The following is a 15,651-nucleotide window of genomic DNA, read 5'->3' on the forward strand; positions in this document are numbered from 1 at the left end:
GCTTTTGTAAATAGACTGAAGCAAAAATTGTGCAAGCTAAAGTCTGGAAAGTCGTATATAAAGGTCTAAAATTCCTCCAGTTTTAACCACCAAAACCCCTCTTGGAAGCAGGAGTAAAGAGGGGGAATTTTGATTGTTCAAACCTGCAGGAGAGAGAGTAAAGAAAGATAAATTTCCACTGTCTCAAACCTGGGAACGGGGTGTCAGAGACAGAGATTTTTGGGGAAGTTCATTGACTGTGAATGGAACGTGTCAGGGAACTGTCATCGGAAGAACAGGTGGTGGAGGGACTCCCAGAGGTTGAGAGAGACTTATCAGCGGAGGAGGGAACCAGCAGGGGGCGAGAAAGAGCTCCAAGGGAAGGCGAGTCAGAAGATTGGCTCAGAGACAATTCCAGCGAGAACAGCGAGGAGGTTTCAGGACCTCCATTAGGGACACCCACTCCTCGCCGGAAATTGTCACGTAGAGAGTCCAGAAGACGTGTTTCCGTTAAGGAGCTGTTATGCTGGAAGAAATTCCGTAAACGCCCACTGTCGGATTCTGCCAGCGACTGACGGAGCCATGCTTATGGCGCTCCGTTACAGACAGTGGTTTGTGGACTTAGCCAAACACTGAGGGATTAGGAACTTTACGCACAAGCAGCTCAACATCCCATCACAGCAATCCGACAGTCCCTGAAAGCAGCTTGTGCAGAGAAGGCATCATGAGCAACCCAGCCGGAACCGGAGAAGCAGGAGGAGCTGGAGCCGGTCCAAGCCTCGAAGAAAGGTACCGGGTGTTGGAGGTCCAGCTAGCGCTGCAAACGGCGAGGCTCGATGAGAGGAGGGCTCAGGATGCAGAAAAGGCAAAGGCCCCCCCACAAGCAAGAAAGATGCCAGGATTGGTGCAGAAGTTTGGGGGGGATCCCAGGAACTATCAAGCCTTTAGGACAGAGATGCAGTATGCTCTTAATCTGCAGTTTGATGACTTTCCCGATGAGGAATTGCGAGTGGCGTTTGTGATTAGCCATCTCGAAGGAGGGGCGAAAGACTGGGTTAGACCCCTGATGGCAGGGCATAATGAAGTCTTGAAAGACGCACGGAAGTTTTTTCGCGCCATGGACCTGATGTTTTCCAGCGACATTGAACAGGGAGTGGTGCGCAGACAGTTGATGGCTTGTAAACAGGGGAGCCGATCTGTCCGTGAGTACTGGACTGAGTTTACTATGTTGATACACAAATTGGGGTGGGATCTGTCAGCGGAACCCATTCAAATGCTTTTCGAAGAGGGACTTTCCTCGGCTGTGAAAGATGAACTTTCCCGGGCGCCCAGGGTGGAGTCTATGGACCAGCTGACCAAATCAGCGCTGACCATTGGAGCACGCCAGGAGGCCAGAGCCTTGGAGAAGCGGGAAGGGAAAGGGGAGCGTTGGAGAGATTTCCGCATTCCAGAGATTCCGGAGCCAGCTTTCCCGCCCGCAGAGCCGATGGAAGTTGGAACAGCGCGCGCGCGGGCAGTTTCAAATCCCAGTGAAGGGCGGAAGAAGGAGGGGAAGAGCCCCAAGAAATGTTATCTCTGCCAGCAGCCAGGTCATTTTGCCAGAGTCTGTCCACAAAGAAAGGAATGGCAAGGGATGGCAGGAGCTGTTGGGGGGAAGGAGGAGGAAGGACAGGACCAAGTAAAAGCCAGCGCCTGACTGCCACCATCAGGGCACAGCAGTCAGGCCAAGGAGCAGTAAAAGTGCCCACGCCAGAACCTCCGAGACCAGCCCTAGTGATAGAGGTGTTGCTAGAGCTGCCAAACGGACATCCCTTAAAGATAAGGGCGTTATTGGACTCAGGCAGCTCCTGTAATTTTATGAGCAAGGAATTTGCAGCAGAACACCAGATACAGACTATCCCTTTAAGCAACCCCTTGCAGGTGACCACGATCGATGGGAGAGAGCTGTTGGGAGGAGGAGTCAGCTTACAGACCGTCCCAATGGTAATGAGGGTAGCCAGGCACACCGAAAGAATAGCGTTCCATGTGGCCACCTTGGGAGGGGCTCCCATTATTTTGGGGATGAGCTGGCTAGCGTTGCATGATCCGCTAGTGGGTTGGCATCAGAGAGTGGTCTCCTTTGGGTCAGCACATTGCCTGGAACATTGCAAAGAGGGCAAGGCTCCAGAAGGGGCTAAGGCCTTTCTAGCAGGAACAGAAGTAACGGACAAAGGAAAGGTGCCCAAACAATACGCTGACCTGAGCAATGTCTTCAGCGAAAGGGAAGCAGACAAACTACCACCGCATAGACCCTTTGACTGCCAGATCAATCTAGTCCCTGGAGCCCAGCTCCCTGTGGGCAAGCTGTATGCCATGTCAGACAGGGAAATGCAGGAGTTGAGGGAGTTTATTGACAAAAACCTGAAGAGAGGTTTCATCAGAGAGTCCAGAGCGGTGGGGGGCAGCCCAGTGTTTTTTGTGGACAAAAAAAACACGAATAAACCTAGACTTGTAGTGGACTTCCGGAGCATAAATGCAGTGTCGGAACCAGTGGCCTTTCCCATGCCCAGGATTGATGACATTTTGACCCGGGTGAGGAAGGGAAAAATTTTCACTAAACTGGACTTAAGGGGGGCATACAACCTGATACGGATAAGGGAGGGGGATGAATGGAAGACAACGATGTTCACCCCCCTAGGGGCTTTCGAATATCTCGTTATGCCCTTTGGATTACAAGCAGGCTCAGCATGTTTTCAATCGTTCATGAACCACGTGCTGGGGCCTCTGCTCTACAAGAATTGTGTGGCCTTCCTAGATGACGTATTAGTCTATTCAGAGAATGAGGAGCAGCATGTAAAGGACGTCAGAGAAGTGTTGAGCCGACTGCAAGAAAACTCCGGAGGTTTTGAAGAAAGAAACGGGGCATTGTATTACAAAGGGGCACTATATATACCCGAAGGGGAATTGAGAGGGAGAGTACTCAAACAGATGCACGACAGCCCTACAGCAGGGCATTTTGGGCAACACAAAACCATGTGGTTGGTTACCAGGGAATTTTGGTGGCCCAGAGTGAGGGAAGATGTAAGGGAGTATGTAAGAGGGTGTGACCAATGCCAGCGAGCCAAGGGAGAAAGGCGGGCACCGGCGGGGTTGTTGGAACCGTTGCCCACACCAGAGAGGCCATGGGAGGCGGTATCGATAGATTTTATGACTGATCTGCCGAAATCCAAGGGGAAAACCGCCATACTGGTAGTAGTAGACCTGTTAACTAAGATGGGCCACTTTGTAGCTTGCTCACATGCAGTCACGGCGGAAGAGACAGCTAAACTGTTTGTAGAACATATTTTTAGACTGCATGGCGCCCCCTTGAGGGTGGTCTCAGACCGGGGCAAACAATTCACGTCCAGGTTCTGGAGGAAGCTCATGAGCTTACTGCACGTGGAGGTCAATTTTTCGACTGCCCGGCACCCAGAAACCAACGGGCAGGCGGAAAGAGCAAACGGTATCCTCCAACAATATCTGAGGTGTTATGTCAATGACAGAGAGAACGATTGGGTGGAAAAGTTGGCGCTGGCGGAATTTGCCTACAATAATGCGGAGAATGTGTCCACCGGGATGAGCCCCTTTTTGGCTAATTATGGGTGCCACCCCAGGGCATTTCCAGGGGGAGGAGGGGAGAGATGGAGCGTCCCAGCCGCAGAACTTTTTGTAGAAGAAATGGAAGCGATCCATCGTCAACTCCAACTCAACCTAGAAAGGGCCAAAGAACAATATAAGAAGCAGGCAGACAAGAACAGAAGGGAAGGTGAAACCATAAGGGTGGGGGATCAGGTGTGGCTGTCCACCCAAGGACTGCCGTTCAAGGGGGGTTGCAAGAAATTGAGACCCAAAAGATTGGGACCATTTGAGGTCATGCAACAGGTTAACCCCGTAGCTTTCAGACTCCGGTTACCGAACCACATGAAACTGCATCCAGTGTTCCACAGGTCACTACTGTCACCGTATAGGGGGGGGAAAGAAGGGGTTTTCCCACAGGGACCTGTCGTAGAAGAGAGGGAAAGCAGCAACCATGTGGCGGAAATCCTCGACTCCAGGTGGAAGGGTAATCAGGTGGAGTATTTGGTAGCGTGGGAAGGGGAACCGGAGTCAGAAAACACCTGGGTGACGGCAGAGGAAGTCAATGACGAGGTCTTGCTCGAAGCGTTCCATCAAAGGTTCCCCAGGAAACCTCAGTCAGTAGCGAGGTTCCGGAGAGAGTACTTTGGCACCACCGACGAGGAGGAGGAATTGGAAGGATTCACGGGGTCAGAGTGGGAAGAAGGAATAGATTCCGAGGAGGATGAGTACTTAGAAACCCAAAACAGCAACCGGTGGAGGAAAATGTTCGAGACTTCGGAAGATGAGGGAAGTTCTTTCAGGGGTTTTGCTCCCTCGCCTCCAGCAGAGGAAGGGAAGGGAGGGGAGGGGGTGGAGGGGGCCCTGGAGGGGAGGTGGATGTCAGGGAACTGTCATCGGAAGAACAGGTGGTGGAGGGACTCCCAGAGGTTGAGAGAGACTTATCAGCGGAGGAGGGAACCAGCAGGGGGCGAGAAAGAGCTCCAAGGGAAGGCGAGTCAGAAGATTGGCTCAGAGACAATTCCAGCGAGAACAGCGAGGAGGTTTCAGGACCTCCATTAGGGACACCCACTCCTCGCCGGAAATTGTCACGTAGAGAGTCCAGAAGACGTGTTTCCGTTAAGGAGCTGTTATGCTGGAAGAAATTCCGTAAACGCCCACTGTCGGATTCTGCCAGCGACTGACGGAGCCATGCTTATGGCGCTCCGTTACAGACAGTGGTTTGTGGACTTAGCCAAACACTGAGGGATTAGGAACTTTACGCACAAGCAGCTCAACATCCCATCACAGAACGTCTTTTGACAGATAGTTAAAGAAGAGAAACAATTTGATTCCAATGTTGCCTTTTGCATTTAAAAGAAACAAAAAATTTGAAAAATGAAAGTAATTCTCTTTTGTTGGACCTGCTTTCAAAAGATGGATACAAATAGAAATTGTCTCCTCTAGAGGGAGCTTGTTAAATTGTTGCTGGAGTCGATCTGGGGATTTTACAGCTGTGGAGATTAGGATCGTGGGACCAGACTCTGACCTTGAATAAAAATGTGTTTGGAAGAAGTTTTGGTGCTTGCTTTTTGCAAGACAAGCGCTTTGTTGGAGCAGATGCATGAGAAGATGGATTTGATGACTGTTGCAGTCAAAAATTTTGGACAAACAGCGAATATTTATACAGAAACCATTCAGGAACCAACCCAGGAACCTGTTTTGACAGGGCAAGTGCAAATGCAGAAGATAATGGAGGAGGTTGCTGTTGAACCTCAAGTAACACAAATGGAGAGACCCGAGGCCCTGCAGGAGCATAAGCCGCTGTTCTTGAAGACTGAATTTGGAGTGGGCTGGGGGGGTCTGGAGTTGTGGGGGCCCTTAATTTTGGAGGGACTTTGAAACATGCTTTTAAATACTCTCTGGACTATACTACTGACTGTGGGGAATGGGACTGTGGGGAATGGGCTGATCTGCTGAGGAGAGACGGAGATATTTTTGAGTTGGAGTATCCCCGAGACCTACTCCTCAATGTGAAAGGAAAGAAATTAAGAAAGAAATCAACAAAAGACAAGGTAAAGTGCAGGTACAAACAAGAAGAAGATCTGCAGAAGGGACATGGAAAAGACTTAAGAGCCTCGGACATAAGATTACCAGGTTGATGGACTAGATGGAATGGACAGTAAGGACTGACATAACCCGAGACCAGGAAGAAGAGATGTTGGATGAAGATTGGAAGAAAATTTTTAAAAAATTTATTTTGGGAATTAGTGTAAAATTAATGAGCATTAGGAAAAATGTTGGAATGAAACTATTTGGCTTTAGTAGATATGATATAAGGAATTATGTACAAATAAATATTAAGTTTTAAGCTTTAAGGTATTTTATGGTAAGATAAGGTTAAAATAAATTAAGGTAAATTGAACGACAGAATATAGTGAAAGATGGAAAGGATTTGCTGAGCTAATTAATAGGTTAGACTGTTAAGATAAACTACCCAATAAAAATTGAGAAAGATGGAAAGAATTTGCTGAAACAAATAACTAAACTAGAATACAAAAAGGGAGGTGTGAGGAGGTCGATGAAACAAGTAAATGAAAGATAAAGATATGGAATATTGGACGTGTTTTTTTTATTATTGTTATTGTTGTATTGGTTTTTATGCTTTTTTTCCCTTTTTATGCATTGTTATGTATGTTTTGTTAAATTTTTTGTTGTTTTCTTTTCTTCTTTTTTCTGTAATTTTTGAAACTTCTAATAAATATCATTTTTTTTTAAAAAAAAGTCCAAATGCATAGCACTGCACTGTGAAAGTGTATCATGCAAGTATGTGCATTGTGGGGGAATTTTTGTTGCCAAAGAACTATATTCCATGGGCCTCTACAAAGCACTGTAAAGTCCCTTACAGAGAAAAACGGGAAAGGAAAGAAAGGGGAAAACATATTCACAAAATGTGAAAAGCAGACAACACCTTGGGGGTGGGGGCAAATGTAATCTTGCTATGTGTGCTCCTAAGAGAAACCTTCCATTCAAACAGATTCAGCGTCAACTGTCTATCAATATGTGTGTGTTCTTGTTATTAATACACGCACTGACATACTGTTTTATAACTGCTCTGCCCAAAATTAAACCGTGTTTTGTATTATGGATTTTATGTTGGACTTTTTAAATGTGAGCTGCCTTGAATGAGTTGTATTCAGAAAAAGTGGCCTGTAAATAGTTCAAAGAAAAACAAAGCAGAAAAATATATGTTTTCAAACACACTTCTGTCTTGAGACTGAAATTGGGCGAAGTTTGTGCAAACAAAAAATAATTCGTTCTTAACTGCTCACATATCTCTATGTAGATATCTGCCTCCCACCCCCTTACAGTTTACAACATGAAAAAAATGGGATAGAAGGCTTTTAATTAGGGTTATTCTTTACAGTTAGGGAACATAGGTTCTTAATAATCCTTTTTTTGCTGGAATATAGTATTCTGTATCTTTGATTATAGGAGACTTTAACCCATAGATTAAGTACAATTACCCAGACCTTTCCCTCAAACTACCACTGTCAGCACAAAAGCTCTAACCAGATAGTCTTGTTATAAAACAATCCCATTTGTTTAGTTAAACATTAGTGTGGTGAGAGCTAGCACAAAGACGACAGACGGATTTCAGGGCTGTTTTTATCTGATGCTCCATTTCTCTGGCATCTTTAAACTTGGCTTAAGCAAGCAGATCCTTCTGCACGAGGAACACAACCTAATTCAGTGTTTCTAGATACAGAATACTCAAACCAGAACTAAAACGCAGTATTGCATGTGTGTGTTTCGATGAATGATGGCTCTGCAAGTAGTTAAGAGTTGTGCTGCAGGGATATCTAGGGCTATGTTCTCCCAAATACTAGAGTACATTTCAACCATGACATTAAAGTGTGTCCACGACTAAACAATGTATTGCAGTGAGAGGAATACAGCAAGATTCTCCTCTCCAGTTCCTGCTATGTCCATTTTTAGTTGAACCAGGACAACTTCCTCCTTGCAGTTTTGTAGGCATGCACTGGGTGAAAAGGAATGGTTTTAACTCAAGGTGTTGTATTGTTTGTTATGGCTTTCTCTGCAGCTTTTGAAAAGGTACAAGTAGTTTAGTTCCAAAGATTCCTTATTTTAAGAAATGATAAACTGCTTGACGTAAAATACTAGTATTTTACAGATTTATAAACTGTTTCAGAACCAGAAGCTACTGGGCAGTGTACAGTAAGATAAAATATAAAAGATACCAACTATAAAAACAATAAAACTGTGTCTTAAATTTGTACAATTAATACAGTATTCCATAAGTGTCTGGTCATACTTCAGGGAAAGCCTTCTTAAATAAAAATGTATTCAGTAGCTGTAATTATATTAAGTCGTCAAGTCATAAACAAGATCCTGAATGCTTAATGGCAATTTGAGCTGCTGTCCCAGTCAGCTGGTTCATTGTCTTCAACTCCAACACAGCCCAGCAGACCACTGCACAGTTGACATTGAATGTTGGAGATAGACACCTTATCTCAAGAGTTTGTAGGTATCATTGGGCAGAGCTTCCAAGCAGCTATAAACTTGGTTTCTGGCCATCAGAATTCACCTGACCAAAATATGCACAGGAAAGGAAGAATGCACTGCTAATGCACAATGTAATGTGTTGACCCTGGTTATAAAACCATCTTTGTCCATCTCTTTCAGTTTCTTGAAGAATACTGTCAGGATTTTGCAACTGTAAGGGAGCTGTACAAAATTCACTATTATCTAACTGAATGGTTTCAAGACAAGGGGCAAAGAGCCCTTCAATAAACGGACTGTTTGCTGATGGTTCTATTGCTTCCCTGGGTTGCTGGGAAATTAAAAACACCACCACCACAACCCTGGGCCAACATGTTTTACAGTTCAACAAGATAGTTATCAGACATTTGTGTACTCCGGGTGTAAAGTTCAAAAGCATTGATGCCCTGTACCAGATTCCGACTCAAAGCAGCATCCCATGCTGCACCTTTCTGCCATTATCCTGGGGAGCATATAAAGGTGAAGACATAGGTCTTCCCTGCCTCCCCCCCTGTTGTATATATGACACATCCGCAAGCACCCTGAAAAGCCACTATTTGAAAATGACTGACATGTTCTTAAAAAACAGTTTAAACAGTTTAAAACAACAGTTTAAAACAACAATTTACAGCCACAAAAATAAGGCAAGTCCTAAAAATACACGTCTCAGGTGTCAAAAGCCAGCAAAAACGTGTGTATATTTTGCCAACATGGTCAATTGTCAGAGATGGTGGGAGCTATAACCCAACAATATCTGGGGGGGGGCACAGTTTCCCCATCTCCCCGTGAATGTCTATTGCCCAACTGCACAATTCTTGATAGTAACTAAATTTAAAACCACCCCTTACCTTCCAAAACATGAGCCCAAGATGTTCCACTATCAAACCAGATGTCTAGGACATCCTGTCCTTGTACGTAATCCTGGACACTGCTAGCCTGTTCCAGAAATAAAGAACAAATTAAGGATTCCACAACTCTCAGACAGATCAGCTTTTCTTCCATTTCTACCCCCTTGAATTCTATATTGCAAAAATTCACAAAGGACCAGCCACAATATAACCTTTTATTATATCCTCATTGAAAGAGGCGACACATGTCAGCGTCAACTGAAGAGAAAACTCTTCATGCATCTGGGGCAGCAGAAGCTAGTCCAATAAAACATTATGCTATGATAAAATCTGTTGGCATTTTAAGGTTTAAGGTATAGTTTTCTTTTTGTGTATATATATTGTGGGTGTATTCATACAACCTATTAACAGTTCTAGTTACTGTCTTGACCCAGCTTCAGGATATTCTTTGGAACATGGGACATTACTGGGAAGTGCTCAGCCTTTGCTGCTTGCTCCCTTTATCCCAGTCTACCACGGTATATGGGATCAGAGTCAACCCCTGGCCTGCCAGACCACCAGTCTCCTGGTTCCTGCTCCTTGGCTTTAGCCATTACCTACACGGACCAGGCCTTCAGAGAGAACTTCCACTGACAATGACTTACCTGTGCCAAAGCTTCACTGGGAAGAAGCTGCTCAATAGGAAGGGTCCACCAGGCATCACTGCCATGCTGCTCCACTATCTTAATAACATTCTCAATGCTTTTTCTGTAGGGGGGGGGGAAAGCAAAGCAGAGACAACGGATCAAGAGACTACTGCTAATATATTCTTCAAACTAGCACAAGACGTTGAAGCAAACTGAGAACCAGTAGAACAGAGGTTGCCAATCTGGCGCCTGTGAAGGCCTTCGTTAGCACCCCCAGGAAGGAGCTCCCAACTCTGAGCATACCCTTAAAAAGAAACACTAAGTCTCCAGCCTTCCTAGACAAAAAGTTATGTAGCAAACTGTGCAGGTACTCTCTAGGCTTCATACTGCTTTATACTGCAGAGCAGCTCCCAAAGCTGGAAGTTCCCAGCCGCTTTCACTCAAATTGGTTGGGCAGCCATTTCTTCCCTCCTCTGGGGGACAGGTGAGCGGCAGGTATGCTTTCCTGCTCGCCTCATGGTTTGCCTTCCCACTTTTTCTAGTATCATAAAGCATTTTTATTTTGGAAAGGGAGAGGTGATGAGGAGGTCTCTCCCCTGTTTTCTTGTTCCAGAGGGCATTTTGCCCCAGAGGGGATGGGTTAAGAGATGATGGGGGGCAAGCCCTTCTTGTAGCTTCTTGCATTTTAATTCCAAGTGGCGGACAGAGTGGAAAGGGGGTTTCTTCCCCACTTGCCTTGAAGCTTGTCTCATTACTTTTTTCTTGCCCTGAAGGATGAGGGTTTTTTTTATTTTTATTACAATAATATCCTCTAGGCAACTCAAGCTGGCAAGCATAGTTTCGCCCCTTTCCATTATACCCTCGCAACCATAGTGTGAGGTACCTTAGGCTGAGAGAAAGTGACTGGCCCAAAATCACCCAGTGAACTTCATGACCGAGTAGGGAATTTGAAACCTGGTTTCCCAGGTCAACCAATCAGTTGCTGCTTTATTATTATGTAGGAATACCAGTAGTCCCAATTTTGCATCGAGCTATACCCACTTGACAGCCATTTTGTGTCAAGCAATGCCTCCTTGTGATGGCCATTTTGTGACTGGTGCCTACAACATTCCCTCAGAATTCCAAATGTGTCCCTGGGCCCCAAAAAGGTTGGTGACCATTGCATTGGAACTTCCAGTTCTGAGACATGAGCTGTATAAAAAAGTAAAACTTTTAAAGAGGCAAGCTTTACTTCAGAACACTGTGACATAAGAGTCTGCCAGATCAGGCCAGTAGTTCATCTAGCCCATCATCCTGTTCTCACAGTGGCCTGAGGGAAACATAAGAGCACTCTGCCCACCTGTAACATGGACATTATGGCATGTGGCTAGCAGCTGTGAATGGCCTTCTCCTCTCCATGAATCTGTCTAATCTTCTTTTAAAGCCATCCAAGTTGGCGGCCACGACTGCCTCCAGTGGGAGCGAGTTCCATAATTTAACTACAATGAATTTAAAATGATCCATCTGTTTGAAGCCTCAGGCTTCTTACCATGGAGAGTAACCATTTCTGTTGTCATATTTTGCCTTCAATGATCATGAACCTATCTAACTTTTTATAAGATAATATCTTGATTCAACACATACTGGACTTTAGCAAAGCATATAAAAAGTGATAACAAAGCCATGTTACATTCCCTGAGAAACCCAAAGGCCAATAGCAATTGAGCACGCTTTGATGAGATTAGATTACTGCAAGTGAGACCTGCAACAAAATAATGCAGTGTGCAGCATTTCTATCAGGGTTCCCGCCATACCTACTTTCAAGATAGTCCACTGCATTCCCCTAAGCTTGCAGATTGACCACCCTCTTAAATGTGGCTGGTGCCATTTTGGCTACAAAACGACAGGCACTCACAAAATTAGCTGGCTATAGGATGTACTTCACTCTGCAACCTGACAAGCAGTTGATAGTGAAGATGCTATGGTTAGATATAATTAATAATCTGCATGTAACAGGCTTGAAAATAGCCACTTGTCTGGGGGAAATTAGAATTGCCTCCAGGCAACAAGGCACGAAACCTTCACAAGGGATAAATGAATGATATCAATGATATAGACATGACAAATGATAAACATGTGTAGGTGGGCAGGTGTCATTTGTGAAAATAGAACCATTCTTCAGAATCTCAGGCTCTCTCTCTATTTCCTTCAAGTCCTTAAGCAGTTTTGCAAACAAATTTTCAGAGTTTGCTGTTGTACAGACTAGAACCTAGCTTTAAAAGCAGTAACATTCCTGGAAGAATTTATACTCTATATAGTCAATGAGTGTTACCTGCTAATCTAAAACAGAACGTAAAATTACAGCACAAAAACATCAGGAAACTCCTTTTCTTAAGACGTTAAAAACAAAATATGATCCTACAGATTTCTAATTAACCAGAATGATGAGCAACTTACTGTTCTAACAATTTTTTTAAAAAAAGAACTACTAGCTATAGTTTTTCAGAATCTCATTGGCCTCCAAAAACACAGTATTTGATAGCCGTAAAACCTTTCCAAATCCTGGAATACATCTCCACTCTCGTGGGTTGTTTCCCTGCCCCCCAAACAACAAGCGTATGTTTCCTGGTCTCATCTGTACAGTATATACCTTGAAAAAAACCCAAGGCAAAAGTTCTCTCTGCAGTGTACATTAAACACCTTCCTCAAATATCTACTTATCACTCTACGAAGGGCAAGTTTCAGTTTGAGAACCATAATTCACAATGTAAGCAAAAGAAGCTTGGCTGTAAAACTTTGCCCTGGATTTATACACCGTATTGGGCAGAAGTTGCATTACGTGTCACTCTCTAGGTTTCTAGCATGAAAATCCACAGGGCAATTCACGCTACCATGACGCCAACCAATCATTTTGAAGTCTGATATTGATTACACCAAATGCTTATTTAGTGGGAAATTAAGCAGCACTGAGACGTTTTTGGGGCGAGGAAAGAAACAGGCGCTGGTGGTTGCTGCTCCAACCTTTTTGTACAACAGCGAGGAGTGCCAGGTAAGCTCTCTTGCACTTACCTTTTAAGCTACTTAGGTAGGACCTTATAAATTTACAGAAATTAATGCAGATTTTGGGTCAGAAATTAAGATTTAAGAGCTACGATGTGGAAGGATTAGCTCAACCAGGTGATTTAGTAATTTTCTTAATTAAATGAGGATAACCACATCCAGCTACTAGTGAAATCTAGGTGATGGGACATTTAGCTCTCACATGGACAGATATTCAAGTAGTTAAACTTGAGTACTTGGAAAGCAGCTGATTTAGCAAGGTAATTCATTTATTTTAAATCTAAGTCATTCCAACTAATCTGGATTGTCAATGAGGAAGCTTTCCCCTTATTTGAATAAAGTATCTAGTGTACAACAAGCTGCAAATGCTTTCACAAATTTGTAATTAACTCTTTCCATTTCTGCTCAGTGTTCTCACACTGCATAGTTCAGGATTTTGTAAGTTTTAAATTAACTTAAGTTCCAGGGGCGACTGTTTCTTCTGTAAGTGGGAAAACGTTTAGCTTCAGTCTTTCCACTTCACAGAGAGAAGGCTGTTAATCTGTTTCATAGTTCAAGAAACAGTTTTGCCTAGTTTTACACGCAAGTCCTTACCTAGTAATTCAATTTCAAAGCTATATTGATCAATAACTTTCATTTATCTGTTGTGGGAAATTGAAAGCTGGTTGTATTTCTTTTAACATAAATTCATGTGCCTCTAATCTCAACATTTCTCAAAGCAGAAAAATGCTTCTCCAGAAAGGATTTTATCTGCATTCAAATACCATTTTTAAACTTTTCTTCTTCTTCTTCTTTAAAGATTCTTTGACGGATCGTGGTACCTGCTACAGCATAATCCGGTTCTGTACTATACTTGTGGGGCACCAGGGATGTACCAGATTCCCCACATGGCATTGGATATAAATGTGGGACTGGGTGGGGCAAGAGACAGCAAACTCTTGATTTTTCACATGTAACAGGTATGTCAGAAATGGACATTTTTTAAAAAATCACTCTAGTAAATGTTCTATGGGCTACGCAAAACGTTTGTTCTGCTTATCCTGAGGTTCAGGGGAACATTTCGCAGACACCTATTTTAGACAAGATGCAATAAGAACATTTACAGACCCAACGATGGACAGAAAAGAAATGCTCCAAGCAGGGCTGTCAAGTGTAACAGCAACTCCATGTGGACTAGCCATATTTCCAGTGGAGGTGCTGTTACTTTTGAAGGCCACTGACCTTCACTGGATATTGCCTGAAGAACAACTGCACAACAGAACAACTAGCTACCTGTTATTTACAGTGCATCAGCTCTACTGAAAACACCGTCTTTCTTTCCCAAATTCTATTTCTGTATGATAATGTTGGCATGATGTCTAGCTACACACGTAAAAGTACCGTGTGTTCAGCAGAAAATGTTCTGACAAAGTTTCTGTTCAAAATTGAGGTTCAGGGTAATGACCTATGATTTGACAGACAGTGCTTTCTAAGTCTGCCTGTCATTTCTGTAGGCCAATATTCTGAATACTTTCACTACTCCGCAAGGAATGCACAAGATCTGTATGTAAAGTAAACAAACACATAAAAGTATAAAATAAACATACTTTTATCTAACTATGCAGTCCTCATCTGCACAGAAGCTTAGTTTGAAGTCATGTATTACTAACTACTGTATTTAACCAAAGGGAAGATTTGCTTCACATGATTGCTCCGTAAACTGCCCTTAGTTTACACCTTCAAGTGGTAATGTACAATGTGGGCTTTAAAAAAACTGTTGGGAGTTGACCGATTTGCCCCAATTGTTCAGTATAACTAGTCAGCAATATTAGTGGCATATATATCAATTGCACTTTTGTATATATCAAGTACACTTTTGTATATATCAAGTACACTTTTGCTGCTGCTTGTTAAGACAACTGCCTAGATGTCCACGTCAAAACTACAATAAGGAGTATCTTTGTTTCCAATAAAATGCTTTATTCAGCTATTTTCAAAATGTCATCCCATGTATGGCCAAGAGTGCTAAGAGTGTTTAATTTACTTTCATCCCTAATCATACAAAAGAAGAGATTTTATGATCAAGGGTGCTTTTTTATTAAATGAACCGAATTCATAAACAGTAACTTCCTGCAGTACAGGAGGGCAAAGTACATGATTGCAAGTAGTGTGCCATAAAGAGGAAGCAAATAATATGTAGGATTATTTAGAACATGCGGGTTTCTGCGTTCATGTCTAGAGCTTGGAACATGTTCTCTTGTTCTTATCCGTGCTACTGCCATTTATTAACCAAAGATGTTACCTACTGAATCTGAAATGTTGTACATATGAAGGGTATATAGTTGGGCACTGAGCTCTCATCTCCCTCTCTCTGGCGCTACAAGTGAACAGTGCTAAGTTAGCAGGTTCAGTCGCTTCAGGAACACTGCTGGATTCGCCTTAACCAGAGTAAACACACACAGTGTCAAATCCAAATAGAAGCAGCACACGAGTATACCCAAACCCATAGCCCACTCCAGAAATCCTATTCCTAGTTCCAGAGTTGAAGCCAAACATGGCCCATCCACAAATCCTTTGTGACAAGAGACTATCAGGATCTCATGAACATCAATTTCAGAACTCTAAAGCAGAGACTTCAGTCTTGCATGGTCAATTTCTTGTTTTGTTACTAGAATCACCAATGTGCTTTAAAAGCTTACAGAGTAAGAGAGCATGCACATCATTTTGATTTACATGATCACAAGCACAAACTCTTGCGTAAGAATGAAGGCACCTTGTTGCATAGGCCAAGGTCTGCATAATCCAGCATTCTTGGCAAGAACCCCAGCAACCAGCAGATACTAAGCCGTTCACCGGAAATTAGCCTACCAGAATACTTTGGTCAACCTTCTTACCGACCCCTGCTCTGAGAAACACACTTATCCATCTCTATCTGCTGCAGAATGTTTGCAGAGGGAGTAGCGCAGAGGACAAAGAGTAAGGTGTGGTTAAAACTGGAACACAGACAGTTTACAACAGCAAATTGGCAAGACAAAGCCATTTTT

At 43.4% G+C, this 15,651-nt stretch overlaps 1 protein-coding gene across 1 annotated transcript in view; it reads right to left on the reverse strand.

Annotated features, from left to right (window-relative positions):
* The window catches only part of IARS2 (isoleucyl-tRNA synthetase 2, mitochondrial), a 38,956-nt gene that overhangs the window by 12,398 nt on the left and 10,907 nt on the right, over positions 1 to 15,651 (reverse strand). Inside the window, exons 13-14 of the mRNA XM_083605022.1 lie at positions 9,608 to 9,710; positions 8,964 to 9,051 (exon numbers count right to left, since the gene is read on the reverse strand). Coding sequence (XP_083461148.1) covers positions 8,964 to 9,051; positions 9,608 to 9,710 — 191 coding nt within the window. The remainder of the gene's footprint in view (positions 1 to 8,963; positions 9,052 to 9,607; positions 9,711 to 15,651) is intronic.

The sequence above is a fragment of the Podarcis filfolensis genome, assembly GCF_964270895.1.
Source record: "Podarcis filfolensis genome assembly, chromosome: 3".
Taxonomy (NCBI): Eukaryota; Metazoa; Chordata; class Lepidosauria; order Squamata; family Lacertidae; genus Podarcis; species Podarcis filfolensis.